The sequence below is a fragment of the Microtus oregoni genome, unplaced genomic scaffold (genome assembly GCF_018167655.1).
Source record: "Microtus oregoni isolate MIOR12 unplaced genomic scaffold, Mior012 000032F_ref0000030, whole genome shotgun sequence".
Lineage (NCBI taxonomy): Eukaryota > Metazoa > Chordata > Mammalia > Rodentia > Cricetidae > Microtus > Microtus oregoni.
The window spans coordinates 19,669,072-19,695,790 of NW_024543091.1; the positions used below are offsets into that span (position 1 = coordinate 19,669,072).

General features: G+C 45.2%; 1 protein-coding gene across 3 annotated transcripts in view; it reads left to right on the forward strand.

The window, feature by feature from the left end:
• Nucleotides 1–26,719, forward strand: part of Tln2 (talin 2) — a 418,592-nt gene that overhangs the window by 273,376 nt on the left and 118,497 nt on the right. For all 3 annotated transcript variants that reach the window (XM_041679349.1, XM_041679351.1, XM_041679350.1), the window contains 10 exons: nt 2,489–2,597; nt 4,009–4,217; nt 4,752–4,850; nt 10,080–10,247; nt 11,526–11,820; nt 14,278–14,444; nt 16,398–16,526; nt 18,073–18,186; nt 20,237–20,350; nt 25,213–25,347. In XM_041679349.1, the coding sequence (XP_041535283.1) occupies nt 2,489–2,597; nt 4,009–4,217; nt 4,752–4,850; nt 10,080–10,247; nt 11,526–11,820; nt 14,278–14,444; nt 16,398–16,526; nt 18,073–18,186; nt 20,237–20,350; nt 25,213–25,347 (1,539 nt within the window). The remainder of the gene's footprint in view (nt 1–2,488; nt 2,598–4,008; nt 4,218–4,751; nt 4,851–10,079; nt 10,248–11,525; nt 11,821–14,277; nt 14,445–16,397; nt 16,527–18,072; nt 18,187–20,236; nt 20,351–25,212; nt 25,348–26,719) is intronic.

Here is a 26,719-nt window from a genome sequence, read left to right on the forward strand (position 1 = left end):
TGTCACACTGCTGACCTTGCAGCAGAGTGAGCTGATGAGCACTGAGTCCTTCTGGTGGCTGCTGCACAAAAATCAGCTAAGGCCTCACACTTCAAGGTGAAGTCTGACGGACAGCAGCGTTGCCATCACCCAGGTTCTTAGGAGGGAAGCAGAAATCACGGGCCCCTCAGCACCCTCTGTTGCTGTGCCTGTTAGCCTGCTGTCCCTGAGATTTGTTGGCATGCTAAACTTTGAAAAGCACTGGCCAGCAAGCTTGCTCCCTGCCACCTTCTTCTTCTCCCTCCTCTTTTTTCTCTGCACCCCATCACAAAGAAATCTCAGGTTATACAAGTCGGTGTCACAATGCAAGGCCTGGGCAACAAAGCAGGTTTGGTTGGTTGGTTTGCCTTCCTCTTTTGATGGGCAGACCCAGGGAGAAACCACTGCCATAGGATAAACTGACGGCCTTGCCGGAGCCAGCACTGAGATGCTTTCTGCAACCTCATCCTGTCTAGTGGGATCACTGTTTCAAAGTTGTCCCTGAATGCTGTTTTTCATCTTTTTACTGGTGTGTGTGGAGGTTACTACTGCCCTCTGTACCATTTCTCTCAAGTCCTTGAATTCCTTTTACATTTTACTCAGGGAACTAGAGTGGAAATAAATAATGACCTTTCCTATCCAGAACAGTTGGGAGACAGAGCCTTAAAATATGTGGAGGTAACTGTCCTAATTCACCGGTTTTTGAAGAATTAGAATACGCTAAGATAATATGTGATTCCCCTGAACCTAGATCAGTGCCTTACTTGGAGGGTCATCATTATCAATATAAATCATCATTTGATAAGTGAGCCCTGAAATACTAGACAATAGACAGTTTATGAGCAGGCATAATCCAAACTTTTGACGTGAGTGAAGTTACAAAACAATACCAATAAATCTCACAATGTTTTAAGTAAATTTATCTTTTTGTTTTGGGCTACATTCATAGCTATCATCAGCTGCTTGTAACCCACAGTCTTCAGGTTGGACACACCTGCTTGCTTGAAACAAAATATAAGAGCTAGGAATGCCTTTGAGCTTCTGTAGTAGGAAAAAGGTAAAGCCCCGGACTTGGGTGTGATTTGCCATTGTCCTGCCACCTGATAGAACAGAAGCTTCCCAAGCAAACTGGGAAAAATGCCACCTGCACATGGCCCTGATACTTGATTTTCTTCATGATAGTTCATGTCATGCCAATAGAAAAAATTTCCATGTTGGTCAAGAACCCTTGTGAGCTGATATGTACAAGTTCTAACTCTGTTGCCTCCAAAATCAAAGTGAATATTACCATCAAGTGTTAGTGTTAATGCACATACAGAGTTAGCATGAGGCATTATTAACATATCTCAATCCCATATAATAATGGGTTTCATTGCAAATTTTTCATATATATATATATGAAATATTCTTTAATCATATTTACCCTGCCCTTCTCTTATTCTTCTCCCACTCCTATTGAGCCTATTCATTCCTCATTCATCTTGTTTATTGTTGTTATTGTTATTTTTGTATGAACCAGTGAGTTTAATTAGGGTTACTCCTAGGAGCATGGGTGAGGGCTTCTATACGGGAACATGTGCTATGTATTGATAGCGACACCACTAAAGAGAATGTCTCTCCTTCTCCCAGCAACCATTAAAGTGTCTGGCAATCCTCAGTGTGGGGCAATGCCTCAAGAGTCTCTCCAGCCTCCCTGAGGGACCCAGTCTTGTACCCAAGAGGGTCATGGCCGTGTCACGCCCAGAGCCCTGCGTGTAGAGCACTCCACCTGTCTTACCTCTCTATTGCTGTGACATCATGACAAAGACCCTTAGGAAAGAAAGTGTTTAAATAGGTTTATGGTTTCAGAGGGTCGGAGTCCGTGATGTTGGAATGAAGGCATGGTGCAAGGAACAGCTAAAATCTCCCTCTTGAACTTCAAGTAGGAGGCAGAGAGGGGCTTGTTTTAGTTTTCTGAAACCTCCACCCCTGCCCCCAGTGAAACGCCTCCTCCAACAAGGCCACACCTCCTAATCCTTTCCAAACAGTTCTGCCAACTGGGGACCTATGGGGGCCACGCTCATTCAGACCACCACAGTGCTCTTCTCTCCAGCTTTTACATTTTCTTCTTCCCTTCTTCCGTGATGTTTCCTGGGTCTCAGAGGAAGTGCTGTACATGACCTTTGATTCTTTTGCAGGTGTTTTCACCCAGATATGGCCATCTCAAATTACTTTTCCTAGAAGTTGTAAACATTTTTTTTTTCACATTGCAGGATAAGTTAGAGAGAATTTATAGACCTTTAACATCTCTGGACACACGGGAAACCTGTTCAGGATATGGTTTAAGGTGACGTGGGCTTGTTCACTGCTGGCGCAGGCAGGAGAGTGCAACCAAATGAGCCAAATTCTGGTCTCATTCTATGGTTCAACTTCTCTGGTCTCCTGGGCAAATCAGTCTACGATTATGTCATTCCATTGTCTGGTTTTACAGGCATCTAGGGTATGGGTTCAGAACAAAGTGGATGAATCCAAACATGAAATCCACTCTCAAGTCGATGCTATCACAGCTGGGACAGCTTCAGTTGTCAACCTCACGGCTGGTAAGTCCCTGGGTGATTTGCACTGGTGTGTGTCTGTGTGTGTGTGTATGTATGTTTGTGTGCATATTCATTCTTTCTCTGCAGTAAGAAGACAGTCTATTTTTAGACATCTGGCCTGGTTAAACACTTGCTCCAAATGATCCAAGAGAAATAAATGTAAGGAGCATTGCATTCCTTCTTGTTGATATCGTGCATCATTAAAAAGCGCTCACTTGGTGTCCATTGTCCATCAGTGTGTGGACATATTTCAAAGTCTTTGAGGCCAGTTTATCCTGTGGAGAGTTTAGAATCTAGAAAGGGTCTGGACATGCCAAGCATCTATCCTTTGCCTGTCTTATCCAGTAGTTGTCTCTTCTAGGGTAGCCTGACTCCCACCCTCACGCCGTCTGGTGAGAGCAAGGAAATACCTAGACTTCTCTCTGCAGTGTACCAATGTTTCAGGAATAGAGCGACCCCTGAGCTGGGGTCATGGGATGCTGAATTTGAGGAGAGAGAAAGAGAGAGAATACATGTGTGCTTCCGCATATGTGTGTTTGTGTGCATGCATTTGTGGAAGTCATGGTACAACTTCAGCTGCCCCTCCTCAAGCACAGTCCTTCTTTTTGTTGAGATGGGTTTCTCATTGACCTGAACCTCTGCAAGTAGGTCCGGGCTAACTCTCCATCAGGCCCAGGGTTCCACCTGCCTCCATTTCCTCAGCATTAGGATGACAAGTTTATAGCATCATGGCTAGCTTTTTTTTTTTAATGTAGATCTACAAGGAAAATGCTTTGCTGACTGAGCTATCTCCCTAGTCTGCTTTGGAACTTTATTTTTTAATTTTCAGTTACATTTGCTCACCAGCGTGGGTGGGGTTACACACGTGTGCCACAGTGCGCATGTGGGGAGCAGTGGACATCCTTCAGGTGTTAGATCTCTCCTTCCACTGTTGAGGTTGTGAAGAACCAATAGGGGTCATCAGCCTTGGCAAGCATCTTATCTGCTGAGCAGCTGTCTCACTAGCCCCTACTTTGAAATTATATGTGTGTGTATATATTTCATAACAGAGTACACTGTATTTTTTTTTATAATTTCCACATCCCTACGCAGCCACTCCATCTCTTCCTACTACCCCCTCTCAAATTCAAAACCCTTTGCTTTGGAAGGTTACAGGAACCTTGTTCACTGTCTCAGTATGTGAGATCTCCAGGTGAGAAGACCTTATTCTTATCGAAGCCACTCGGAGTCAGGGTGATGTCCAATTCTCTGAGCACCTCAGAGTTTTGTATTGGATGCCTGCAGGATGGTGGGCCATGGGCTCTTGCCAGTGGGAGTACTGAGGAGGTCTCATCAGACCCACTTACCTCTTACCAAGCGAGGCTCTCCTCATCCATCACCATCCCCCTTTGGTCTTGGTCCTTCTCTGTCTCAGGTGACCCCGCTGACACTGACTACACAGCCGTGGGCTGTGCAATCACGACAATCTCGTCCAACCTGACCGAAATGTCCAAGGGCGTAAAGCTGCTGGCGGCCCTCATGGACGATGACGTGGGCAGTGGAGAAGACCTTCTCAGAGCGGCCAGGACCCTCGCCGGGGCCGTGTCTGATTTGCTGAAGGCCGTGCAGCCTACTTCTGGAGAGGTGAGCCCTAAGGACCCATAGTCACATTCAGATGATATATCTGCATCCCTTCAGGTCTGTGGAGCTCTGGCTTCCTGACAGGCTTCTGCCGTCCTCTTTCAGGGTGGTACTGAGAGTTAGTGAACCGAGTTGGGTCCTATGGTTCAACCTCTGGGGAGGGTTGTGCTCCTAGTAGGAAGCCTTCCCAACAAGGGTCTTTAATTAGACGCAGCTAGTTACTCAAGCCCCATGACTAGTACACAAAAGGCATACATACAGGTTTGCAACTGGATTTCTGCACATACCAGCTCTGATCTTACTGTGCAAGAGCGAGTCCCTGGAATTGCAAGCACATCTGCCTGTTATGGGTTGATGAGCATTTTCTTGCTTTAGTCTCATCAGAATTCTTTTTCTCTCCTATCTTGCATACAACCCAAGATCATCACTTGTGTGTGGGAAGAGCTGATCTATGTGATTCCTCGCTATACTGATGTGTGGTGAGACTTGGGAAGAAATCCATTTTCTTTCCAACCAAATCATGGTATCTGTTTGTAGCCTCGACAGACTGTTTTGACTGCTGCTGGGAGCATCGGCCAAGCCAGTGGTGATCTCCTGAGACAGATCGGAGAGAACGAGACAGATGAGCGATTCCAAGTAAGATGTCTGCGGCTTCCCAGTCTTGGAAAGGAGTCTGAGTGATGAGTCTGACCTCACAGGGAGGATGTATTGGGATGCAAGCCCCGACTTCCTGGGGCTGTTGAGAGTAAGATCAAAGGACGTGATTTGAGTAGTGAGGTCTTTTAGTTGTTTATCAGTTTCTTGAACATTTTATGAACAAAACAGTGGATAAGGTAATCATGAATCCCTTTCTCTTGGCTACCCAACCTTTATACTGACCATTCTCAGCAAGTCTTGTTTTATTTTGTGGGGAGGAGTTACATCAATGTTGTTTTTATTTTGCATGCAGATGTTGGTATATTTGCACGTATGTGCACATGTGTGGAGGCCGAAGTTCAGCCTCTGATAGCATCTCTCAGGATGCTGTTCACCTTTTTGATTTTGAGATAAAGTTTCTCACTGGGACCTGGGAACTGTTGATTCAGACAAGCTGGCAAACAGTCAAGCCCCGGAGATCAGCCTCTCTCAGCCTCCGCAGCACTACATGCCCCACCACGCCCCCTGAGCTCTAGCTCCAGCTCCAGCCTTTGCTTTTCAAAAGCATGTTTCTAAACTACCATGTTTTTTTTTTAATTTTATTATATTTTCTTTTTTTTAATTAATTAATTTATTTTTACAGAATTCTGTCTGCCTGTATGCCTGCAGGCCAGAAGAGAGTACCAGATTTCATTAAAGATGGTTGTGAGCCACCATGTGGTTGCTGGGAATTGAACTCAGGACCTCTGGAAGAACAACCAGTGCTCTTAACCTCTGAGCCATCTCTCCAGCCCTAAACTACCATATTTTAAAAGTAGGATCTGGGTATTTAACTCAGCCTAACCTAACAAGCACTCGATGGCTGAGCTAAGAACTGGCTATGCAGGGATGCTGTGTCGTGTGCAGCGCCCCACTGAGAAATGATTTTTGTGGCCCAGACTCTTCAGTGCTAGAGTCTTGCACTGAGCAGCTGTTGCTACTGTCTGCAGCTGGCTTGATTCACTGCCAGTTTCACCACATTGAAGCTCAGACAAGATCTCAGCCTGTCTGCCTCCCCCTGACCCACAGTCAACGTGTCTCATGGATGGCCACATGCCACTTGTCGTAGTTAGGGTTACTGTTGCTATGATGAAACACCATGACCAAAGGAACTTGGGGAGGAAGGGGTTTGTTTGGGTCACACTTCCACATTGTAGTCCGTCACTGAAGGAAGCTAGGACAAGAGCTCAAACAGGGCAGGAACCTGGAAACAGGAGCTGATGCAGAGGCCATGGACGGGTGCTACTTCCTGGCTTGCCAGCCATGGATAGCATCACCCACCATGGACTGGGCCCTCCCCATCAGTCATTAATTAGGGAAATGCCTTATAGCTGGATCTTATAAAGGCATTTTCTCAGTCAAGAGTCCCTCCTTTCAGATGACTCTAGCGTGTGTTAAGTTGACATAAAACTAGCCAGGATACCATTTTCCCTAGCGTTACTAGGGCAGGGTGTGTCACATGGACTAAATCATGATTGTATGTGCGAAGAGAAACTTATACTTTCATCCATAGTAGATTCTATGTCTCCTTCCTGACCCTGAACTTGTGGTTCTGGGACCCCAGGACCCATTCATGTCCTGAGTGGCAGTTAATATATTCAGTACACAGTAGAGACTAGGTCCCAGTAATCACTTCCCAGAAGTCATTTCTACACTGAGATTTCTAGAAGCCTCCTTGCTGTGTGCAGAATTCACCGCAGATCACATAATAAATAGACCCCGCTGACACCTACTCTTGTCCCCTTCCCAATTCCCTTTCAGATCTCCATACTGTCTTTGTGCTGGCCTCACATTTTATATTGGTACAGGTAATTCTCCTAGGCAGATAACTCTTAGGAATTCGGTCTATATTAGATTCAGCTGCTAGCTTGCTAGGCTTCATTATCTTTAAGCACTCAATTTACTTTCCTCTAAAGTATTGCCTTCTAGGGACCAGGGAGATAGTTCGGACGGTAATGTACTTGCTATGAAAGTGTGAAGCCCCCAGTTAAATCCTCCATTCTCATGTTTAAAGCTGGGCGTACACAGTAGTATGTGTGTTTGTAATGTCAGCACTGGGAAGACAAAGACAGGAAGATCCCCTGGGACTTACTGGCCAGCCAGCCTAGCTGAGTTGGCAAGCCTATAGTCAGTGAGAGACCCTATCTCAGAACAAACAAACAACAAACAAAAACAAGGCAGACAGCTCCTGAGGAATGGTACCCGAGCTTGTGCTCTGTTTTCCACGCTCAACTGCACACCCAAAACCAATACTTTGTCCTGTGGTGAGGGCGATGGAGGACATGCTGTCGATTCCCATCAGGCATGCCGCTTGCTCTTACAGTTTTCTGAAGCTTTGCATCCTCTCTCCCTTTGATGGATTGTCTACAGTGTTCAGATTCAGACTCTGCCTCCTGTTCGTTTCTCTTTGGCCACGCTAGGGGGCATGTTCAGGAACACGGTGGAATGGTCCAGAGAGTGGGGTCTTTAGAGGGGGATTAGCGTGGTGAGATGAGCCCAGCCTCCTGCAGTCATGGGTCGGCTGGCAATGGGTTTCCACTCTGATCTTCTGTGTCTTGAGTTCCAGGGTGGAGCCTTCCTTGTATTCTCAATGTACTGCATGTTCCCAGAGCTGACAAGGATTTATTTCACACACACTGCACAACAGTGGACTTATTGAAAAGTTTGACAAAGACCTGATCAGCAGCTCTAACTGCAGGATCCCATTCTTTTCCTATTTGTTTTGGAAGAAACAGAATTTCTTTAAATGACTCAAACAAAGTCCTTTGTGACAATTGTGGTCATGGGTGACCCTGTCTTGGTCCCTGTGCGAGCAGATGGATTCTATCACATGAAATACTGCTCTGGTTGGCTTCAGAAAGTTAGGCTTTAAAGTCTTGTTAGTAATTTGTGACATCCAAATTGCTTTTAACCTGAATTCAGAGACAGATGTCCAAGATCAGTGGGGGGCCGAAAGGGGAACAATTCTTGAGAGCCATGCAGCAGTTAAATGCCACTTGACTCCTGAAAGTGTCATCGGCCTTTTCTTATACACCCAGACACTGCCACAGATGTGGCAGATCTGGAAGGGCACAGTAAATGGTTCTTTTAAGACCACTTTATTTTCATCCATTTTAAAGTCAACTTCTTTTTTTCATTTTATTATATTTGTGTATGTGTGTGCACACGTATGCACGTGTGTGTGTGTGTGTGTGTGTGTGTGTGTGTGTGTATGCTTACCACTTTACCACTGCATACATGTGAAGGTCAGAGACAGTCTCCTTTAATCATGGGGTTCCCAGTGAAAAAACTCTGGCCATCAGGTATATCAGCCAGTGTCTTTTCCCTAACGAGCCATCTCTCCAGCCCCCAAAATCAGTTTCTTTAGGCTATTTGCTACTTTTTAGAATTGCCTGGGTTGCATGTATTTGTCAGCACTATGAACTGTTCAGGCTGGACACCATTTCCAATATATTTTCTCATAAAATCTTTCATTGTAAAGACCCTGTGGGTGTCCTTGATGTTTAGAACCAAGTGTGCTTTTTTCAAAACATATATATATATATATATATATATATATATATATATTAGTTGATGAATAACTAAAGATTTCTGACCACAATTCCTCTGGAGAAACGCCTTGACATGCTTGCTCAAAGTAACAATAGCTTGGGTGCTAGGGAAGGTATTTCTAAATCAAATAATCTGCTTTCAATATTTGTAGCACTGAAGTAAATTAAATGGAGAAGTGTTTCCCCGTCGGGTCAGACAGATGGGTGACAGGTCTGGCGGTTGGAATCAAAGGATTCTCCCTCCTGCAGGCGAATGCCTTTCATAAACTGAGCTTTGAGTTCCCAGCAGCCCTCGCACCCTTTCTTAGAGAAGGTTGTTGTTGTTTTGAGATAGGGTTTTATGTCGTCTAAGCTGGCCTACCAATTAGATTAGCCCAAGACAACCTTGAAGCCCAGGTCCCCTGCTCCACCTCCCAAATTCTGGGATTGCCGGAAGGCACCACCATAGCTGGTTCATAGGCATGGCACCCAGGGCTTCACCTCTGCTGGGCAAGCTGTCTGCTAACTGAGGCATGCCTAATGATTCCCATCATCTTGCCACTAGTTTATTTATGCAGGTTCTCTTCTACTGGCATAATCCAATCCCTATGCAGAAGGTTCCGAACGCTGAGAATAAGTTATGTTCAGAGCAGAGCAGTCTTTGGTTCTCCGAGGGCTGTAGGCATTGGTGCCATCAATTTGTCTCTGTGTGCCATATGTTGCTTTCTGGAGGCAGAGAAGCAGCTGACTTTTGGATCGTAACAAGCAAGATGTCCGAAAGATAAATTTTCAACTTACACTGATGGTTTGGAGGTTGTGATTTAATGCCTACCTACTGCAGGTGGTAGTGGTGATGTCTGAATATGTATTTGTTTCTCCTGACACCACACATTCATCACACATATGAGAGTCTAGAATCAACGGGAGAACATGAACGTGAATCGGCAGTTATGCCCTTCCCCTTCAGTCTGACTCCTTTCATGTTTAAATTTGTGCGCGGTATTTTGGGGATCAATATATGTGCTCATATGTGTGTATTTGTGTCTGTTTGGTACATATGCACATATGCATGCACTGAGTGCCAGAGTTTGATGTCACATGTCTCCCTCAGTCACTCACTCTCCACCATCCTTTTGAGATGGTCTAGTCTGTCTTGGGATCAGAAGCTCACTGATAGGGTAGGTTTGAGACGGTCTAGTCTGTCTCGGGATCAGAAGCTCACTGATTAGGATAGGCTGGCTGACAAGTGAGCTCCAAGGATCTCCCTGTCTCTGGGCTGACAGCTCATCTCAAGCATGTGCGCTTGGTCTGCGGCTTTCTACATGTACACTGGGGATCCAACCTCAGGTCTTGGTGCCTGTGTCTTAATGGCTGGGCCATCTCCGCAGCCCCTGACCTGTTTTATATGAAACCTGTGCTACTCGTTGTCCACAGGGACATATTTTGTTATTAGTATGCAAGTTTTTCCTTTCATTTCTTATAAGGATGAGCTGGCATTTCAAATAATAAAGGGGAAAAAATTGAGGTGATGAAACCCTATAAAAGCCAAGTGGGGTTTTAATAGAAAGTTTGGGTGCATTCCATACAGTTTTAGTGTTTGAAGGGTAATTAAAAAAAAAAACCAAGAAATAAATGATTAGCTTTGATCCCCTTTTCCTAGGATGTTTTAATGAGTCTGGCTAAAGCTGTTGCCAATGCCGCTGCCATGTTGGTACTCAAGGCGAAGAATGTGGCCCAGGTGGCCGAAGACACTGTCCTACAGAACAGAGTGATTGCTGCAGCCACCCAGTGTGCTCTCTCCACCTCCCAGCTTGTGGCATGTGCCAAGGTAAGCTGGCTGGCATGCCAGCCTTCCTACAGTGTCATATATCCTCACCTGTCACCAGTCACTAGGTAGCCTGAGGTCTGGAGCTTCCTTCCCATGGCTGCTTTGCGGGACATGATAGAATTTTTTGTTTGTTTGTTTAGATTTGCGGGGGCAGGATTTTTTTTTTTTTTTTTTGGTTTTTTTTGCCGGAGTGGTTTGGGAGGTGGAGACAAGGTTCTCAGTATGTAGCTTGGTTCTTCTGGAACTATCTGTGGAGACCAGGCCGGCCTTGAACTCACAGAGATCTATCTGCTTCTATCTCCCAAGTGCTGGAATCAAAGTTGTGCACCACCACACCCAGCCAGACATGATAGGATTTTAGTATAAGCAGTCTAATTTTGTTTTTATTGTTGGCTTATCTATTGTTAGCTGCAAATTGCTGCATCTCCCTTTCGGCCTCTCAATGCATCTTATTTCCAGTGCATAAAAGAGGCGTTGCAAGGGGTGGCACAGGGGTTCATACTGAACCCACAGCTTCCTGGGGAGGCCTAGTCATCCTTCCTGTGAATGGCTCTAGGGTGTGTTCATTGTATCAGAATCACATGATTGGGTTTGCCCAGCAGTCCTGCGCATTGAGTAGGCATTAGCCTTCATTTACTGATGAAGCACCTGGGGTGACTCTGTGTTAATGAGCGGCCGTCGGCCATGGAAATAAGCAGGAGAATTGCGGTTATGACTCAGACCTGCCCCGACTCGGGGTGCCCTCCACTCCATCGTGCATGTCTGCTTCTCCGAGGATGGGGGCTTCTGCTTCTGGTCTTTCCATTTCCTGCTGTGTAGATCTGTGATTGACAGTGCCTTTTCCCACCTGGGATAGGATTTGGAGCCTTCACAGGCATCCTTAGTGATGTTCCTGTTAGCCCTGGAGTCCACAGAGGACTGGCAGACTTTCCCTAGCCTTTGAGGAAGAACAGGCAGAGTTTCAGATGGCCTCTGGAAAATGCATGCAATTCTTTTAGGTAGTCAGTTGCCTTCGCTCAGCCTAGAAGAGTCACTAAGAGAAAAAGCATATAAGTGATAAATATCAAGACTTTGTCCTTATTTAAGTACAGGGTATTGAGGACTGCCACGCACGGCTAATTAGTAGGATTTCTCAAATCACAAAGAAAGTATAATAGTGTGAGGGTTACCACATTGGTATGCATGCTAACTGAAGATCAAAGGGCCCTGAGGGAGACGCTGGGCATCCTGGGGCACCAGGAACATCCCCTGCAGCAAACTTTTTCTGTATCTTTCCAGGTCGTGAGCCCCACCATCAGCTCTCCTGTGTGCCAGGAGCAGCTGATCGAGGCTGGGAAGCTGGTGGACCGCTCTGTGGAAAACTGTGTCCGTGCCTGCCAGGCGGCCACTGGCGACAGTGAACTTCTGAAGCAGGTCAGCGCGGCAGCCAGCGTGGTCAGCCAGGCCCTGCACGACCTCCTGCAGCACGTGCGGCAATTCGCCAGCCGTGGCGAGCCCATTGGCCGCTATGACCAGGCCACCGACACTATCATGTGTGTCACCGAGAGCATCTTCAGTTCCATGGGTGATGCTGGTGAGGCACTGATTTGGTGGAGGAGGGACTGGTTAGGTGTGGGTTTTCCTCATGGTGACAGTCACTTTCTAGGTGAAGGCTTCTAGAGTAACCAGCGAGAGCAAATAGAGTATCTTCCTTAGCCCAAAACTTCCTCACTGAGGCACAGGGAAAGATCCAGGAGTCCTGCCAACCTGTTCCAGGGCTACAGTTAAAAGCCTCATCAGAATTTCATTATTTGAATTTATAGTATTAATAACTTCTTTTATCCCAGTTGCAGGACATAGTTGGTAGAGTCAGAGCAGCCAAGGAATCAGGAGCAAAGCTTGGAATAAAGATATTTATGTAGAGATCCACCAGAAGTGTGGGGGGTCAAGGTCACTGTAGAAAACCAGGAGGGACAGCATTTCCTGGGGAGGTTTAGAGTGGGACATTTTAATATACTGTGATATACTCATGCTGTAAATTAAAGCTATATATGCAGTATACCTTTCCAGCCTGCTGAAAAGCAAACTGCTCTGAGTTCATCCAGTCATTGTGCCCTCTCTATCCCAGAACTGACCACTTGATATTTGTACTGATATATGGTAAAATGGCTGCTATAGAAGACAAGTTAGCATTCCCATCCTAGAGCACCCCTAAATTTAAAGGTTGTGGATACAGAGACAGACGGAGAACCCTTCACAGCTTAAATAAATATCATTGTGTTATACATACTATGAATTTATTTTTTTTTTTTTTGATTTTCGAGACAGGGTTTCTCCATAGCTTTTGGTTCCTGTCCTGGAACTAGCTCTTGTAGACCAGGCTGGCCTCGAACTCACAGAGATCCACCTGCCTCTGCCTCCCGAGTGCTGGGATTAAAGGTGTGTGCCACCACCGCCCGGCCATACTATGAATTTTTTAAATGACAGGATAACATCCCATTTTGGAGGTATCATTATATGCTTAACCAATTACCTTTTTTCTCAGTGCTAGGAATCAAACCCAGGGAGGGTTCTGGCTGTGTGCTGGGCACTGAGCTTAGCCTCTGCCTCTGACTGCTCATCTGTTAATAGACTTTTAGTTTCCAAGTTTGTTTTGCTTTTACAAAAATGTTCCTACGTGGAGCCGTCTTAAAAATGTGTCTTCACTTGCCTTCAGAGTTTTGAATGTACCGGCGGTGCCTATGTGTGGAAGTGCCCAGCCAACTGATACACAAATTTTGAAGTTTAAACTTCTTAATGAAATTTCTCCCTAAAAAGGATTTGCAGCCCTACTGTACGAGGTCCGCTACTTCTTCTTTGCTTTATGACAGGTTCTGGGAGGTGGTCCTTTTGTTTGGCTAGTTTTTACAGACAGACTCTCATCTGTAGTCAGGGCTACTAGCCTTGTGCTTGTGATACTCTGTCGGCCGGTGATGTACTGGGATTCCAGGTATGTGCCACAGGCCTGACAAGTATTTGGTAGTTATTGAGAAAATTATCTTGTGCTTCTTAAGCTACTAGCTATCCAGAAACGCTGTGTACAATTGCATTTTCTGCTGATGTTCTTCTCACTGTTGGCTTGTTATTTTACGTCAACCCTCACCTTTAAAAAAAAAAAAAAGGGTTGCAGAGGTAGCAGAGTTCCATCTATCCACTTCCTCCTGTTTCTAGCATCTTCTCTAACTCATGGCACATCTACCAAAGCATTTGCGGTCCTGTCCCTACTCACCACCCACAGTGGTTTTCCCACTGTGGTTTCTTCAGTTTTCCCACTTGTGTCTTTTTTTGTGTGTGTGTCCCACAATGCCATCGAGGTCACCATCCTGATTTTAGCACATGTCTGGATGTATTAAAGTTTGTCTCCCCTCAGACAAGCTATGGAGAGGAACCGGTCCTTTCCCTAGAATGGTTTCATTTTTAGTGTTATATCATGATAGACCTCCCATTTCTGAAAGAAAGTTGAAATAGACTTTTATAAAGTCACAGGCACAGCGAGGACAAACAGGACAAATAAAGGCTCCAAACCAGGACCTGGGTGGGGGTGGCACATGCCTGTAATCCCAGCACTTGGGAGTCAGAGGCAGGCAGATCTGTGAATTTGAGGCCAATCTGGACTACAGAGTAAGTTCCAGGACAGCTAGAACTATTGCTCAGAGAAACCCTGCCTTAAAAAAACCTAAATAAATAAATAAATCAAAATGAAATAAAAACTCCAAACCAGGAACTGTGGGTGTATCTCATTTTGGTAAATTGTGTAGCTATAAGAAAGCCTTGGGTTCATCTCCTAGCACTTTATAAACAGACATGGTGGTACTTGCCTGTAATCCCAGCACTAAGGAGATAGAGGCAAGAGGATTTGGTGATCCTCGACTGTATAGTAGGTTAAAAGCTGACCTGAGACACATGACACCCTGTTTCAAACAAATAGCAATAAAAATCCCTTCCTGACCACTGAGATCATTGCAGACAGAATGGTAAATAAACAGCGCATACCTGCTGTTCTGTCCTTTAGGTGAGATGGTACGCCAAGCTCGGGTACTGGCCCAGGCCACGTCTGATCTTGTTAATGCCATGAGGTCAGATGCGGAGGCTGAGATTGACATGGAGAATTCTAAGAAGCTCCTCGCAGCTGCGAAGCTCCTGGCTGACTCCACTGCCCGCATGGTGGAAGCCGCAAAGGTAGGGCATTTGGTCTTTTGGCTTGAAATGCAAACACTGTTGAGTGTTAGGGTTTGAAGCTTACCTTCAAAGGTGAAGGATGGAGTGTGGATTTCTCCTTGTTGAATACTTGAGTGGCTTTGTTACATTTAGCACAGTTAAGATAACGGAGGAGTTGTTGAACATGAGACAGAGGTGCTGACTCAGCACAGACAGCAAAGCATGGCTGCTTCTGCCAGCATCGTGATTTTCTCATTGCTGCGACAAAAATGCCCGTCGGGAGTAACTCAAGGAATGAGGGATTTATTTTGGCTCACAGTTTGAGCACACAGTCCTTCAGGGTGGCAGAAGCGGTTGGTGGCTGGTCACATCGCAACCCTAGTCATGAAGCCGGTAAATGCAGGTGCTCAGCTGCCTTCCTGTTTTTAGTCTGAGACCCCAGCCCTGTGCAGTGGGGCTGCCCACACTTAGGATGGGTCTTCCCACCTCAATCATCTCAGTCTAGAAACTCCTTTGCACTTGTGCCCAAAAGGTTGTTACATGGTGATCCTAAATTTCATCAAGTGGATGATCAAATTTCAGCATTGTATTTTGTCTCAAAGGGAATAAAAGAGTATCCACTCCCTGCATTAACTTCAGCCTGTCATGACTTTTGAATCCTACCTATCTCACTAAACCTGACAAGATTCTGAGGACGAGCCTAGCTAAAGTACCAAGGTACAGGGACCTACACAAAGAATACTGGTGACAGCTGCGTGGGTGCCATACTCTTCTGACAGTTAAGGGCAGCAGCTTTGCACTTTTCGTATAGTTGGGTGCCATCTGTTTGTCTCCATTCTCCCAGATTACTCCCTAAGGACACGATTTCTTTTGCACAGCCTTTAGTAGACATTTTGCAGGATGTGCATACCGCTGTAGCCTCCACACCTCCTCTCATCATGCTCCGTTCAAGCCCTTGTTTTTCCGGTGGTGTCTTCATTTTTGCCATTTACTTTTGCCTTGAAATGTTTTCCGGCAGTGATGTGAAAACATCACCATCAAGGTCTGTCATACCAGTTAGGATATCTGATGGGGAGAGATTTATCAGAGCCTCTTTCTTCAAATCAGAAACTGAAACTGACTCACAAGAGCATGTACTTCTGTCCATCACTCTGAACATCCGTTCTGTGTGCATTTTCACCATATGTATGTAGTTAGTTATCCTCGGCCATAGCTTCCCCTCTGCATTACAGAATGGTAGAGGTCAATGCCAACTATACACTGAAGCGTCTCACTGTTCTCCATCCTTTGTCTGTCTGTCCCTCCCTCCACCCTTCTCTAATAAAGGCCATTCTGTTTTCTCCTACAATAAGATTGACTCTTTTTTTGTTTGTATTGACCTTTGGTGTTTGGCATAATAGTAATTGAAATCAGCAAACAGGGAACAGTTTATGGTTTTGTTTTTGTTAAGTAAATGATGCCCACACAACTCTTCTTCCTCCTGGAATTAGATTCCCAGGGCCTTTTATCTTACAAGATTTGTAAAATTAAACTCCAGACTAGAAGAAAATATATTTCTTTTTACTTAAATTTCAGCTGCTAAATGAAAATAGAAAGCATACATACTAATGTAGTATTTTGTGATAATGCCTTAAATGCCTTTGAAGCCTTGAGTTTTTTAAATCACCAATTACAAGATAATTTGTACAGACACCCCAGACTGATTTACAGTGTTACTTCTTACAATTGGAACTGCATAGCCATGAGGTTGGTCTTTATTATAAAGATGGTGTTTATAGGGCCTAGGGATGTGACATTCAGGAGGCTGTGGGTTCCATCCCAGCAACACAGCCCAGTGGTCCATCGCTATGATCCGAGTTTACGGCTTTCTATTCCAAATGCTATGCGTTATTAGTTAGAAGTGAAATTAAAGACATGCATTTAGCAGCTGTGGCCCCTGGGTACTTGAAATACCTGTTTCTTCCACCTTTGTAGGGGGCTGCAGCCAACCCAGAGAATGAAGACCAGCAGCAAAGGCTGAGAGAAGCTGCCGAAGGCCTCCGAGTAGCAACCAATGCCGCTGCACAGAATGCTATTAAGAAGAAGATCGTCAATCGGCTGGAGGTCAGGAAAGGGGCTGGCTTTTAGGGTGCCAGTTGTGACTGCAAAGAGTTACCTGGAAAAAAATCAAATCACCAAAATGATGCCCCTATAAAGAAAGCCAAATCAAAGTTAGCAGTGTTGGGTAGTTTGGGTATTTTAAAAGAATTGACACAATTTGAAAAATTGCTTTAGTTCATAGCTGCCAAAGGCTCAGGTTCAGAGTTCAACATTCAGAAATAGAATGAAGTCTTTTTACAGGAAGATTGGGGTTCTTTTTTCCTGCATTAAAGAATATATTCAGCAGACCAGCATGCAGAGTTCCTGTTCTGTTGGAGGCAGTGACTTTTCCTAGGCTTCCTGTTGAGAATTCTAGAGCGGGGCCAGGGAGCAGGGTGGGACTGAGAGGGAAGAAGAAGAAACTTTTTTTTTGTCATTTCTTTTCAGAATTTTTTTTCAATTAAAGAGTTGAAAAATATAGGCACAAACTATGTAAGAAAAAATATTTCTTTCCATGGATGTTAAAATTAAAATGTGGAAGGATGGAGGTCAAGTGACCTGGCTCTTTAATGTGAGTCCCCCCGCCCCCATAGGCAGTCCGCTGGGCTCTGGAAGAAATCAGCCTCATTATTGGAAGTAGACAAAAGATAGAACTGGACTAATTACCTCAGAGGGGTGTGTCATATCTGAGCTGAGGCCTCTGCTATGAGAGGAGGGACATGGACACCTCCATGGACATAAAAGCAGCCTGGGCTTCATGGGGCAGATTTTCTTTCCCTGGAACGTTAAGACTTCATGCTGCTTGCCAAGGCCATCTCAGCATTGCAACTGTCTCTTGTCTTTTGTATTTTAAATTTCCATTTCTTCTGTGGTAACTTCATACGTGAACGTATTTAGATCATATCCTTCCACATTGCACTCCCCAGCTCCTGGGCCATTTCTCTATATCCCTTTCGTAACTTCATACCACTGGCGCTACCCAGCACCTCCTCTTCCTCTAATAATAATAATTCACTCAGTCCAAATTATGATGCTTGCATGTGCATGGGTGTAGGCGCCCTCCAGGAAGCATAGGCAACCTATGAGGGGCTCTGCCTCTTCTTTTCTCATTGGCCATCTACTGCCAGTAGCTCCTCAGCTAGGTATGGGGTCTCATGAGCCTCTTCCTGCTCCATGCTGAAGAGTTGACTGGCTTTATCATTTGCAATACTGGGGAACATCCGGGTAGAAAGATCTAATAGCCAGAGGTCAGGGAGGTTCGCTGTGAAGTAACATCTTCCGGGTATGACAGGGCTATTGTGCTCATAAACTCACAGGCACCTGTGCTGGGCAGCACAAGACCTGTAACCGATCAAGCCAGTCTTACGAAAAGCAAGTGAGGTGAGCTTGCATACCTTCTGGTCCTTACCTCTTCATTCGGAATTGCAAACCCAAGGCAGGCAGCAAAGGGCGACAAGGTTGAGATCATTGGTGACTTTGAAGACGTAGTGTCTGCCCCAGTCGTGGAAAGGCACGGCATATGAATTTGCGAGTATAATATTGGACTGACCTGTGTCACTATCCTCTGCAGGTTGCAGCCAAACAGGCTGCAGCTGCTGCCACACAGACCATTGCAGCCTCCCAGAATGCAGCTGTGTCCAACAAGAACCCCTCAGCCCAGCAGCAACTGGTCCAGAGCTGCAAGGTAAGCTCACTGTGTGCCGAGAGCCAGGTCTGCAACATGTTACTGATAGCATTAGACCACCACATGCCCTGGTAATTCATTTAAGGCAGGTCTTCCAGGCTCCTAATCCAGTTTGCGGTGGCTCCATGCTCCAGGTGTATACACGTCTGGTCTTTGTCCATTAAGTAGATTGTCTGTGTTTGGAAGGAGTGGCTTTTTCTTCCAGCATTATCTTTCCTTTATCCACATCATTTTTAAGAGACTGAATTAAATAAAGAGAATTGATGAGGCCATTTCAGAGTTTTGAAATAGAAATGGAAATGAGCCCTTGGCTTTCCAGAACTCCTTCCCCTCTGGGAAGCTGGTCAAATCCAGTCTCCACACACTACAGCATGTTGACTTCCTGCTTTCTCCTCATCTGGGGTCTGCTTTGTCCCATCTGCCTTCTGTGCCCTCATATGTTGGTACTTTCCGTTACCTGCTGCTTGTTTGTCTCTGTTTTTCTGGAGCAGGGGCATTGGTGCTGTGTTGAGGCCAGCTTACCACAAACATTCTCTGTTCCCACCAAGAGGCTTGACTCTTTCAGGACACCTTTGATGGGTACCAGACACATCACCTTGCAGAGCCATTGACCACACATGCTGGGGCATCTTACTTTAGAGTGTTGGCAGTGGAGGCTGGTGACAGGCATGTCTGATTGTGACAGTGTTCTGACAGTTAACCTGTTGTGATTTTTTTCCCTCCAATCGTCTGAAAGATAACAGTCACCCGAGGGAAATGCCACTTCTTCAGTAGTGGCCGTGCTTCCGAAGGGACTCAGTTCTCCTCCAGAAATGGCCGTGCTGCTGGGGAAGAGTTGCCTAGATCTATTCCTGAATCTGGTTTTTCTGAGGTCCCCCTTGTAGAGTTGACTGTGTTCTAGGGGAAGAGCATCTTTAGGACGCAGGGATCTGAGGTCCTTTGTGCTTAGGATCTGTGGAAGAAGAGCTTGCCGAGAGTGCCGCCTCTGCTCAAACAGTGTACTTCTTTCTTATACTATTCAGTTGCCAGCAGGGTGGGAAAGTGGCCTTTTCCTTCCTCTGGGACCACAAGCTGCTCACGTCTGGGAACCTGTTGCAGAATCAGTCTTTTCTTCCTCTTTGCTAAAGGGGCTGAAGGGATTAGATCTCTGAGTATCCTTGCCAGGAAAGGAGAGCGACGCTAAAGCGCGGACTGATGCTGAGAGGGAGGATGGATCAAGTTTCTGCCATCAGCACTGGAAAGGACCTGGGCACATATCCATAGGGATGCTTTTAAATACTTTTTACTCTGGCTGGGGGTGGGGTCTGGACACCAGGCCAGGATGCACTGGCACCTCCACCAGCACCATTTCCGGTGGTGGCCCTCAGCCCTCTGAAGCTGGCCCCATCAGAGGATAGTTAGGAAGAACTCAGTAGACGGACTGAACGGCTCCTGAGGTGACTCTGGAGGTGACGGTCATGTGGCAGTACTGCTTTGCCATGGCCCCCCTCTCCTGTTTCGGGCTTTCTCATTTGAGAAAAGCTAAGTACTGGTTGGAACAGAGAAGCAGGAGACATGCCCCCATGTAGACTGAGGCCCACAATCCATACCCATGAAGTCAGAGGCCTGAGCCTGTAAACAGACTGGTTCATGATCCTCTCTCTCCCCTACTTCTTCTGGCCATGGGGCCATCTGACTCAGTTTACCTCCTTGTGAATTCTGTACTCTTTGATTTTTGCTCTTCAGTCCGCATGGCTAGAAGCTTGTGAGTTTTGACTCAGAATGTTCTTTCAAGGCTTTGTTATAGAGGATTCTATCAAATATCCTGAGACCGTTAGGACTGTTGTTAAAGTGGGAGGGGTGGGGAGAAGAAGACATGGGGACTGGAATTCAGCGTTGGGAAGGACCCCGCTGGCGCAGTACACAGTTTAATCCAACGTCTGAAACCGGCGTCCTTGGGAGTGGATCGCACATCGCGCAGTGAACAGCAGCGCTTTGGGTCATTCCCCTGCCCCTTTGCTGGTTGTTCCTCTCTGCACATGCTCAGTTCCTCTTTTCTTACCTCTCGCAGGCAGTGGCCGATCACATCCCTCAGCTCGTCCAGGGGGTGAGAGGGAGCCAAGCTCAAGCAGAAGACCTCAGCGCCCAGCTGGCCCTCATCATCTCCAGCCAGAATTTCCTGCAGGTAACAGACACCAGCAGCATGGTCCCTTGTGGAAGCCCCAGCTGGCAATCCACCCTTTGTCCCTAAGGAAGGGAACATGCCTGTGTAGACCTCACAGCCATGGCTAAGGTTTTGTCTGAGCAGCTGCAAGGCCTCTGTACATTTCAGGTGAGGGAGATGTCACTGGCCAAGCTGAATGCTAGTGATCAAGACACACACCAGTGGGTTGGTTTTCAGATGCTGCCCACGCCTCCACTGTGCAGAGATAAAACACAGCTGTTTTAGCCTACTTTCTTGCGTCTTTATTTACAAACACAGAGAGATACATTAGCAGGGGTGTGGGGAGGATATATAATCTTTTCTTTAATGTTAAAGATACCTTTGTTAATTCGTTGAGAATGTCATGCACTGCAATTTGACCAGATTCACTTTGGCTCCTCACCTTAGCTTCTTCCAGAACCACCCTCACCTCTTTACCCACAACTTAGGCTCCTCAGTTTTTACAATTGAATAACCTATTGGCTCTAGTTTATGTTGTGCATTGTACTTCTGCTGCATGCACGCTAGAGGGTGGTGACTCTGCCAGGGGCCACACCCTTAAAGGAAACTGACTCTGTTAGCATCTGACACATGGGGACTCTTGAACCCCTTCCCAGTTCACACGAGAAGAACGCTGCCTGGCTGGGTATTGTGCAGGTCTTGTGCCGACCGCCATGGCTGTTAGGAGTTCCTGAACATCACAGTCATGTCCTGTCCAGAAGACAGTTTTGTTCCAAACCTCCCTTACTACTGGCTCTTAAAAGCTTTCTTTTTTTAATTGAAAATATTTTTTTCATACAATATATTCTAATTGTGATATATAATCCTCTGAATTACATTCATTGTATATACACCATCTGGGCATTGAACCTAGTATGAGAAGCAATTGTTCTAGCCCTGAGCTTCAGCCCTGCCCTGCCTTTGTAATGTGGGCGCTTGTGATTCAAAAGGTCTCCCATGTCTCTGTACTCTACCTTTAACCATTGTCCCTTTATCAGGCATGCTGGTTTTTATTTGGGGGCCACGCCAAGCACCCTGTAATTCAGTCCTCTTTGTGTGCTCATTCTTCACCCCCAACTTGAGTTATTTACTTGGGTGAACTCCTAGAAATCAGTTTGCCAACAGCTTATTTTTTCTTTGTCACATTAGGATTTAGAAGATCTTTCCCTTTTCCTTAGTAATCACGGAGGTAACTGTGTATTTAGTCTGCACCCAGGCGAACCATAGAGAGTTAGGATTAGGCAGTGTGGGGGTTCTTCTCAGTCCACGCTGGCTGAACCTGCTTGCTAGTGCTCTCTCCCACCCCTTCCCTCCCCGTTTCCTCCTTTCCCTTCTACCTTTTTTCTCTGTCCTTTTTTTTTTCTTTTCTCCTGTTCTTCTGTTATTATGTATTTGTTTGTTTTGGTTTTTCGAGACATGGTTTCTCTGTGGAGACATGGTTTCTCTGTGCAGCCCTGATTGTCCTGGAACTTGATCTATAGATCAGGCTGGCCTCAAAAGCACAGAGATCCAATACCTGCCTCTGCATCCTAAGGGCTGAGATTTAAAAGCGTGTGTCACCACTCCGAGCTCTCTCCTACTCTTTTAACTGCTATTGTAGATACTTAGATCTTTATGAGATGTCTCTTAAGAGCAACAGAATCAACAAACCAAAAAGTATGTGTTTAAGCCAAGTAGTGGGGAAACCCCCTGACTATCATGGGCTTGAGAAACACATGGCATCGCCATGATTCATGAGGCATAGCAAATTACAAGAGAAGACTTTGCCATATTCGATTATATACTGTGTATAGATGAAAGCAATCTGAGAGATTTGAATAGAAAAAGTAATCAAGTTAGAAACTGCAAAGCTAACATTGAGCTACTTGGGAGCTATAATCCACAGAAACATCCTAATATGGCAATGACTCCCACTTCGAGCTGGTGTATTAGTAATACCTCAGGTGCTGCAAGGCTTTCCTGGAGAAGACTCACTAGATGGTCCTGACCACCACTATGGAGCAACTCACTCACCAAAGCCGTGCCCAAGGGTGGTGTCAGTCCTTAGCCCCTTGTCCTACCTGTCTTTTTATCTGACTTACTGTATAACTTTAAAATAGCTATAGGCGGAATTTAGGTATATGTTCAGAAAGATAAAAATACTAAAACATAAGACAGTTTGAGGTGTGGCTAAGCATTTTTAGACTAATTGAACCTCTAATCTTGCCCTAATTACAAAACAGTGGAACAAACAAATATGAAACAAAATAGAACCCAATAAAGTAAGATTAAGTAAGAACGACTTTACAAGGTCAGCATCTTAGCCTGCCAGCCTGGGTAGTCTGGTCTAACGAGAGTGTGTGCATGGTCAGCACCCAGTGGCGTCATCTGCTTGCTTTATACCTCTCTCTCCTAGTCTCTTGTGAAAATAACTCCATCCATATCAGCCTTCCATTTAACTCTGGAAGAGTTTAAACTCAGACACACTGAGGCCGTCCTGTGCTATGCGGTGAAGATGGAGAGACAGACTGATCAAGCAGCATCTTTACTCCTGCTTGGTTTTTGTCTTGTGTTTTTGAGCTTTGTTCATATGTGAGTCACTTGCCTCTTAGATGGGGCTGGTGCTTAAGTAGTAGTGTGTGTGTGGTGTTCCTTCATCAGCATTTTAAAGTTCCCGGCAAGCATAAGTCATTCCAGTGTATTTTTAGAAAGTGATCTCATTCTCATGGCTGTATGTCAGAAAAGAATGTGAGTTAGACTGGGAAGTTAACAAATACAACTGAAATTTAAAAATGTTTTATATATGTGTGATCTATATTTTACTATTGGGCTACCCTCCCCTCAGCCTGAATATACATTTTCAGCTTTCCTCATGAATATTGTAGAATTGCCCTTCCAGAAGGATGAGCAAATCCAAATTTACGACTCGCAGTATATAGAGCATACTCTTTAATACATCTTTTATAGGATGGAGTTAAGAGCTTTAAGAAAGCATGTTAGCTTGTTTGTTCTTTAAATTCGGTTTGACTTGATTTCATCTCCTTTGTTTTCAAATGTTAAGCATTTTTCGTGCACTTCAGTATTACGTTTTTAAGACCTGGTAACCTGAAATTATTCAAGCGCTTTAATACTTAGGTCTGGTTCTTCCGCTGATTCTCATTAATTCTTTAAATACTAAAAGTAGTACTTTTACCCTGAATATTTATGACCAGGCACTCAAATCATTACCATTTTTCTGACACACACTTACAGCATACATTTTTAAAGCTTTAAAAGCCTGCATGCTTTTGAGTCAGAAAAACTACTTCTATAATTTTACACACTGAAAATGACTGAGTTTTAGCTAATTCTTTACAATTTTTTTTCTGCACTGGCAAGGAAATGAACACGTGCCCAACAATAGGAGACTGAGACACATTAACAGGACTCCTAGAACACTGTGTACCTAGGAAAGCGGTAGAACTGGATATTGTAAAACAACACAATCTTGAAGATGTATCTACATGTGCATAGGCATTCATGCTTGCTGAGTGTGTTTTGGTTTGTGAAAAAGTAAGATCATATTTTCCTTTATTTTTCTGGTCTAATAGGTGTACTTAAATGTCAGGGTAAAGGACTGCTCTAAGAAACACTAAAGAAATTTTTTTTATTAGATAGCTATCTTTGGAATCTAATTTAAATGAGAATTTGAAGTCACTTTCATCAATTTGCCTGCCTTGCCCCTTATGGTGCTTTGTACTGCCCAGAAATATCTGATTTACCATGGTAATTATTATTTTAAGATTTATTTAATTTTAGGTTACATGTTTGTGTTTTGCCTATGTGTATGTGTGTACCGTGTGTGAAGACCATGGAGGCCAGAAGAGGGCATCAGATTCCCAAGAACTGGAGCACAGACAGCTTTGTGAGCTGCCCTGTGGGTCCTGGGAACTGAACTTGGGTCCTCTGCAAGACCAGCTAGTGCTCTTTACCGCTAAGCCCCACCTCTCCAGACCTGGGAGCTAGTTGATATTTAATGTCTCCCTTTGTATTAGTTATTCTTTATGGCTATGACAACAATTGCCATGACCAAAGACAACTTAAGGAAGAAAGGGGTTACTGTGTCTTAGGTTCCAGAAGGATGGAGTCCATTAATGGGGGAGAGGGTGTGGCCTGGCACTCTGGTAACAGAACCCTGGCTTGTCACATCTCATCTACATACAGGAAGCAGCTAGAAAGAGATGAGAAGGTAGGGCGATGCTGTGAACCTTCAAAGCCTTGCCCTCGCGTGCTGGCTGGTTTTATGTCAACGTATCATAAGCTATAGCTTATGGGAACCTCAGTTGAGAAAATGTCCCAGAAGATGGGGCTGAAGAAGAGAAGCCTGTAGAGCATTCTCTTAATTCATGATTGACGGGGAAGGGTCCAACCCATTGTAGATAGTGTCACCCCTGCCCTTGTGGTCCTGGGTTCTATAAGACAACAGGCTGAGCAAACCATGGAAAGCAAGCCAGTAAGCAGCACCCCTCCATGGCCTCCGTATCAGCTCGTGCCTCCAGGTTCCTGCCCTGTTTGAGTTTCTGCCCTGAATTCCCTCAAAGATAAACAGTGCTGTTTCCTCCTCAAGTTGCTTTGGTCATGGTGTTTCGTCACAGCAGCGATAACCCTAAGACACCTTGTAGCACACTTCCTCCAACAAGGCCCTACCTTGTAAAGATTCCCCATGTGTTCAGACATGTGATCCTGTGGAAGACATTCCTCATCCAAACAACCACACCCTGTTTTAGGGCAAAAGTTGTTCTGGTCCCTATGGAGGCAGTGCTGTTGCTTCTTTTCAGCATCTTGTTGCCCAGGAGATACCTTACTTCCTGTTCATCTCTCCGCAGCCTGGAAGCAAAATGGTGTCCTCTGCCAAGGCAGCTGTCCCCACTGTGAGTGACCAGGCTGCAGCCATGCAGCTGAGTCAGTGTGCAAAGAACCTGGCGACCAGCCTGGCCGAGCTGCGTACCGCCTCGCAGAAGGCAAGTGGGCCTTGTGCCCGTGGTTAGCTCTTCGGGCGACTTCTCATCTCTTTGTGATGGTGTGATATGAAGGCTACCCAGGCCCTAGCACTGCTGGGCCAGTTTCTCAACAGAGCCATCTTAGAAACATTAAAGACAGCACTGTGGGGTAATATTTAGCATAAGCTCCCAGGCTTGCTCATCACCTTCCTGTTACAGATGACTTCAAGCTCTATGCCTCTTCCATCTCGTCCTGTTTCCTGGGACAGGTGATGGTCTGTTTTCAGGCTTAGGTCAGACTGTTGATCTTAAGTGTGTTGATAACCAGATCAATTGCAGGTCAAATAAATGTGCTGAATAGCTTTTCATTGCTAAGGCAAATACCAAAGAGAATCAATATAAAAGGAATAAAGGTTTAGTTAAGCATGGAGGCACTTGGTAAACCCAGCACTTAGTAAATGAGGCAGAAGCTTCCAGAAAGTTCAAGGTCATCTTTAGTTATTTGGCTACTTAGGTCATCCAGGTCTGTGGATGACCCTGCCTTAAAAAAACAAAGGAAGAGTGAGGGCGCTGAAGGAAGGAAAGGAAAGAGTGAAGAAAGAGGAAGAAGAAGGGACATCATGGCGCATTTCTGTTCTCTGTTAGCTGGTCTGCTTGCCTGTGGCCGGTAGCAATACTGTGTGCCTTGTAGTGGCAACACTATGTGTCTTGGTAAACGTTCTGGTGAGTGGAATTTGCTTACTTCATGGCAGCCAGGACGCGAAAGATCTGAGATGGAACCAGGGTCCTAGTGACGCCTTCAAAGGCGCGCCCCCAATAACCTACAAGGTGCCACTTCATAAAGGTCCCAGCACCTCCCAAGAGTGCCAGGGGCATGCTGGGTATCTACATTCTAATAAGCACCCACCACACACACACACAATCCTTCTTCTCATGAGGCTCCAACATTTCAGATCCAAACTAAAGCAACAATTGATGAGTAATTCATATCTTCCATGTATCATCTTGAGAACTTTAAAACAAATTATATGTGTAGAAAATATAGTTTGGAGTCAGGCTGTCATCTTAGCTGTGATTTTTCTGCCCTAAAATGTTTTCATACCTTACATGGACATGTTTGCCTTACAGAACCTCAGTAGAACAAAACTGAGGACTAAGGAAATTTCTGTCTCTGAAACTCAGTTATCAGAGGAGTTCATTATAACTGATGTAGTTATTAGCATGAAGTTCTGGCTTGATTTCATTTTTTCCCTTGTAGCAATCCCTTTATAGAAACTAGCAGGCTTATAAAGTGGTGAGAGAAGAAAATAGAAGCCAACTTGAAAGCCTGACATGAACAGAGATTCTCCATTGCCCTAGACTATCTCTAGCAAAGATGGTTTTTGAGCTATTT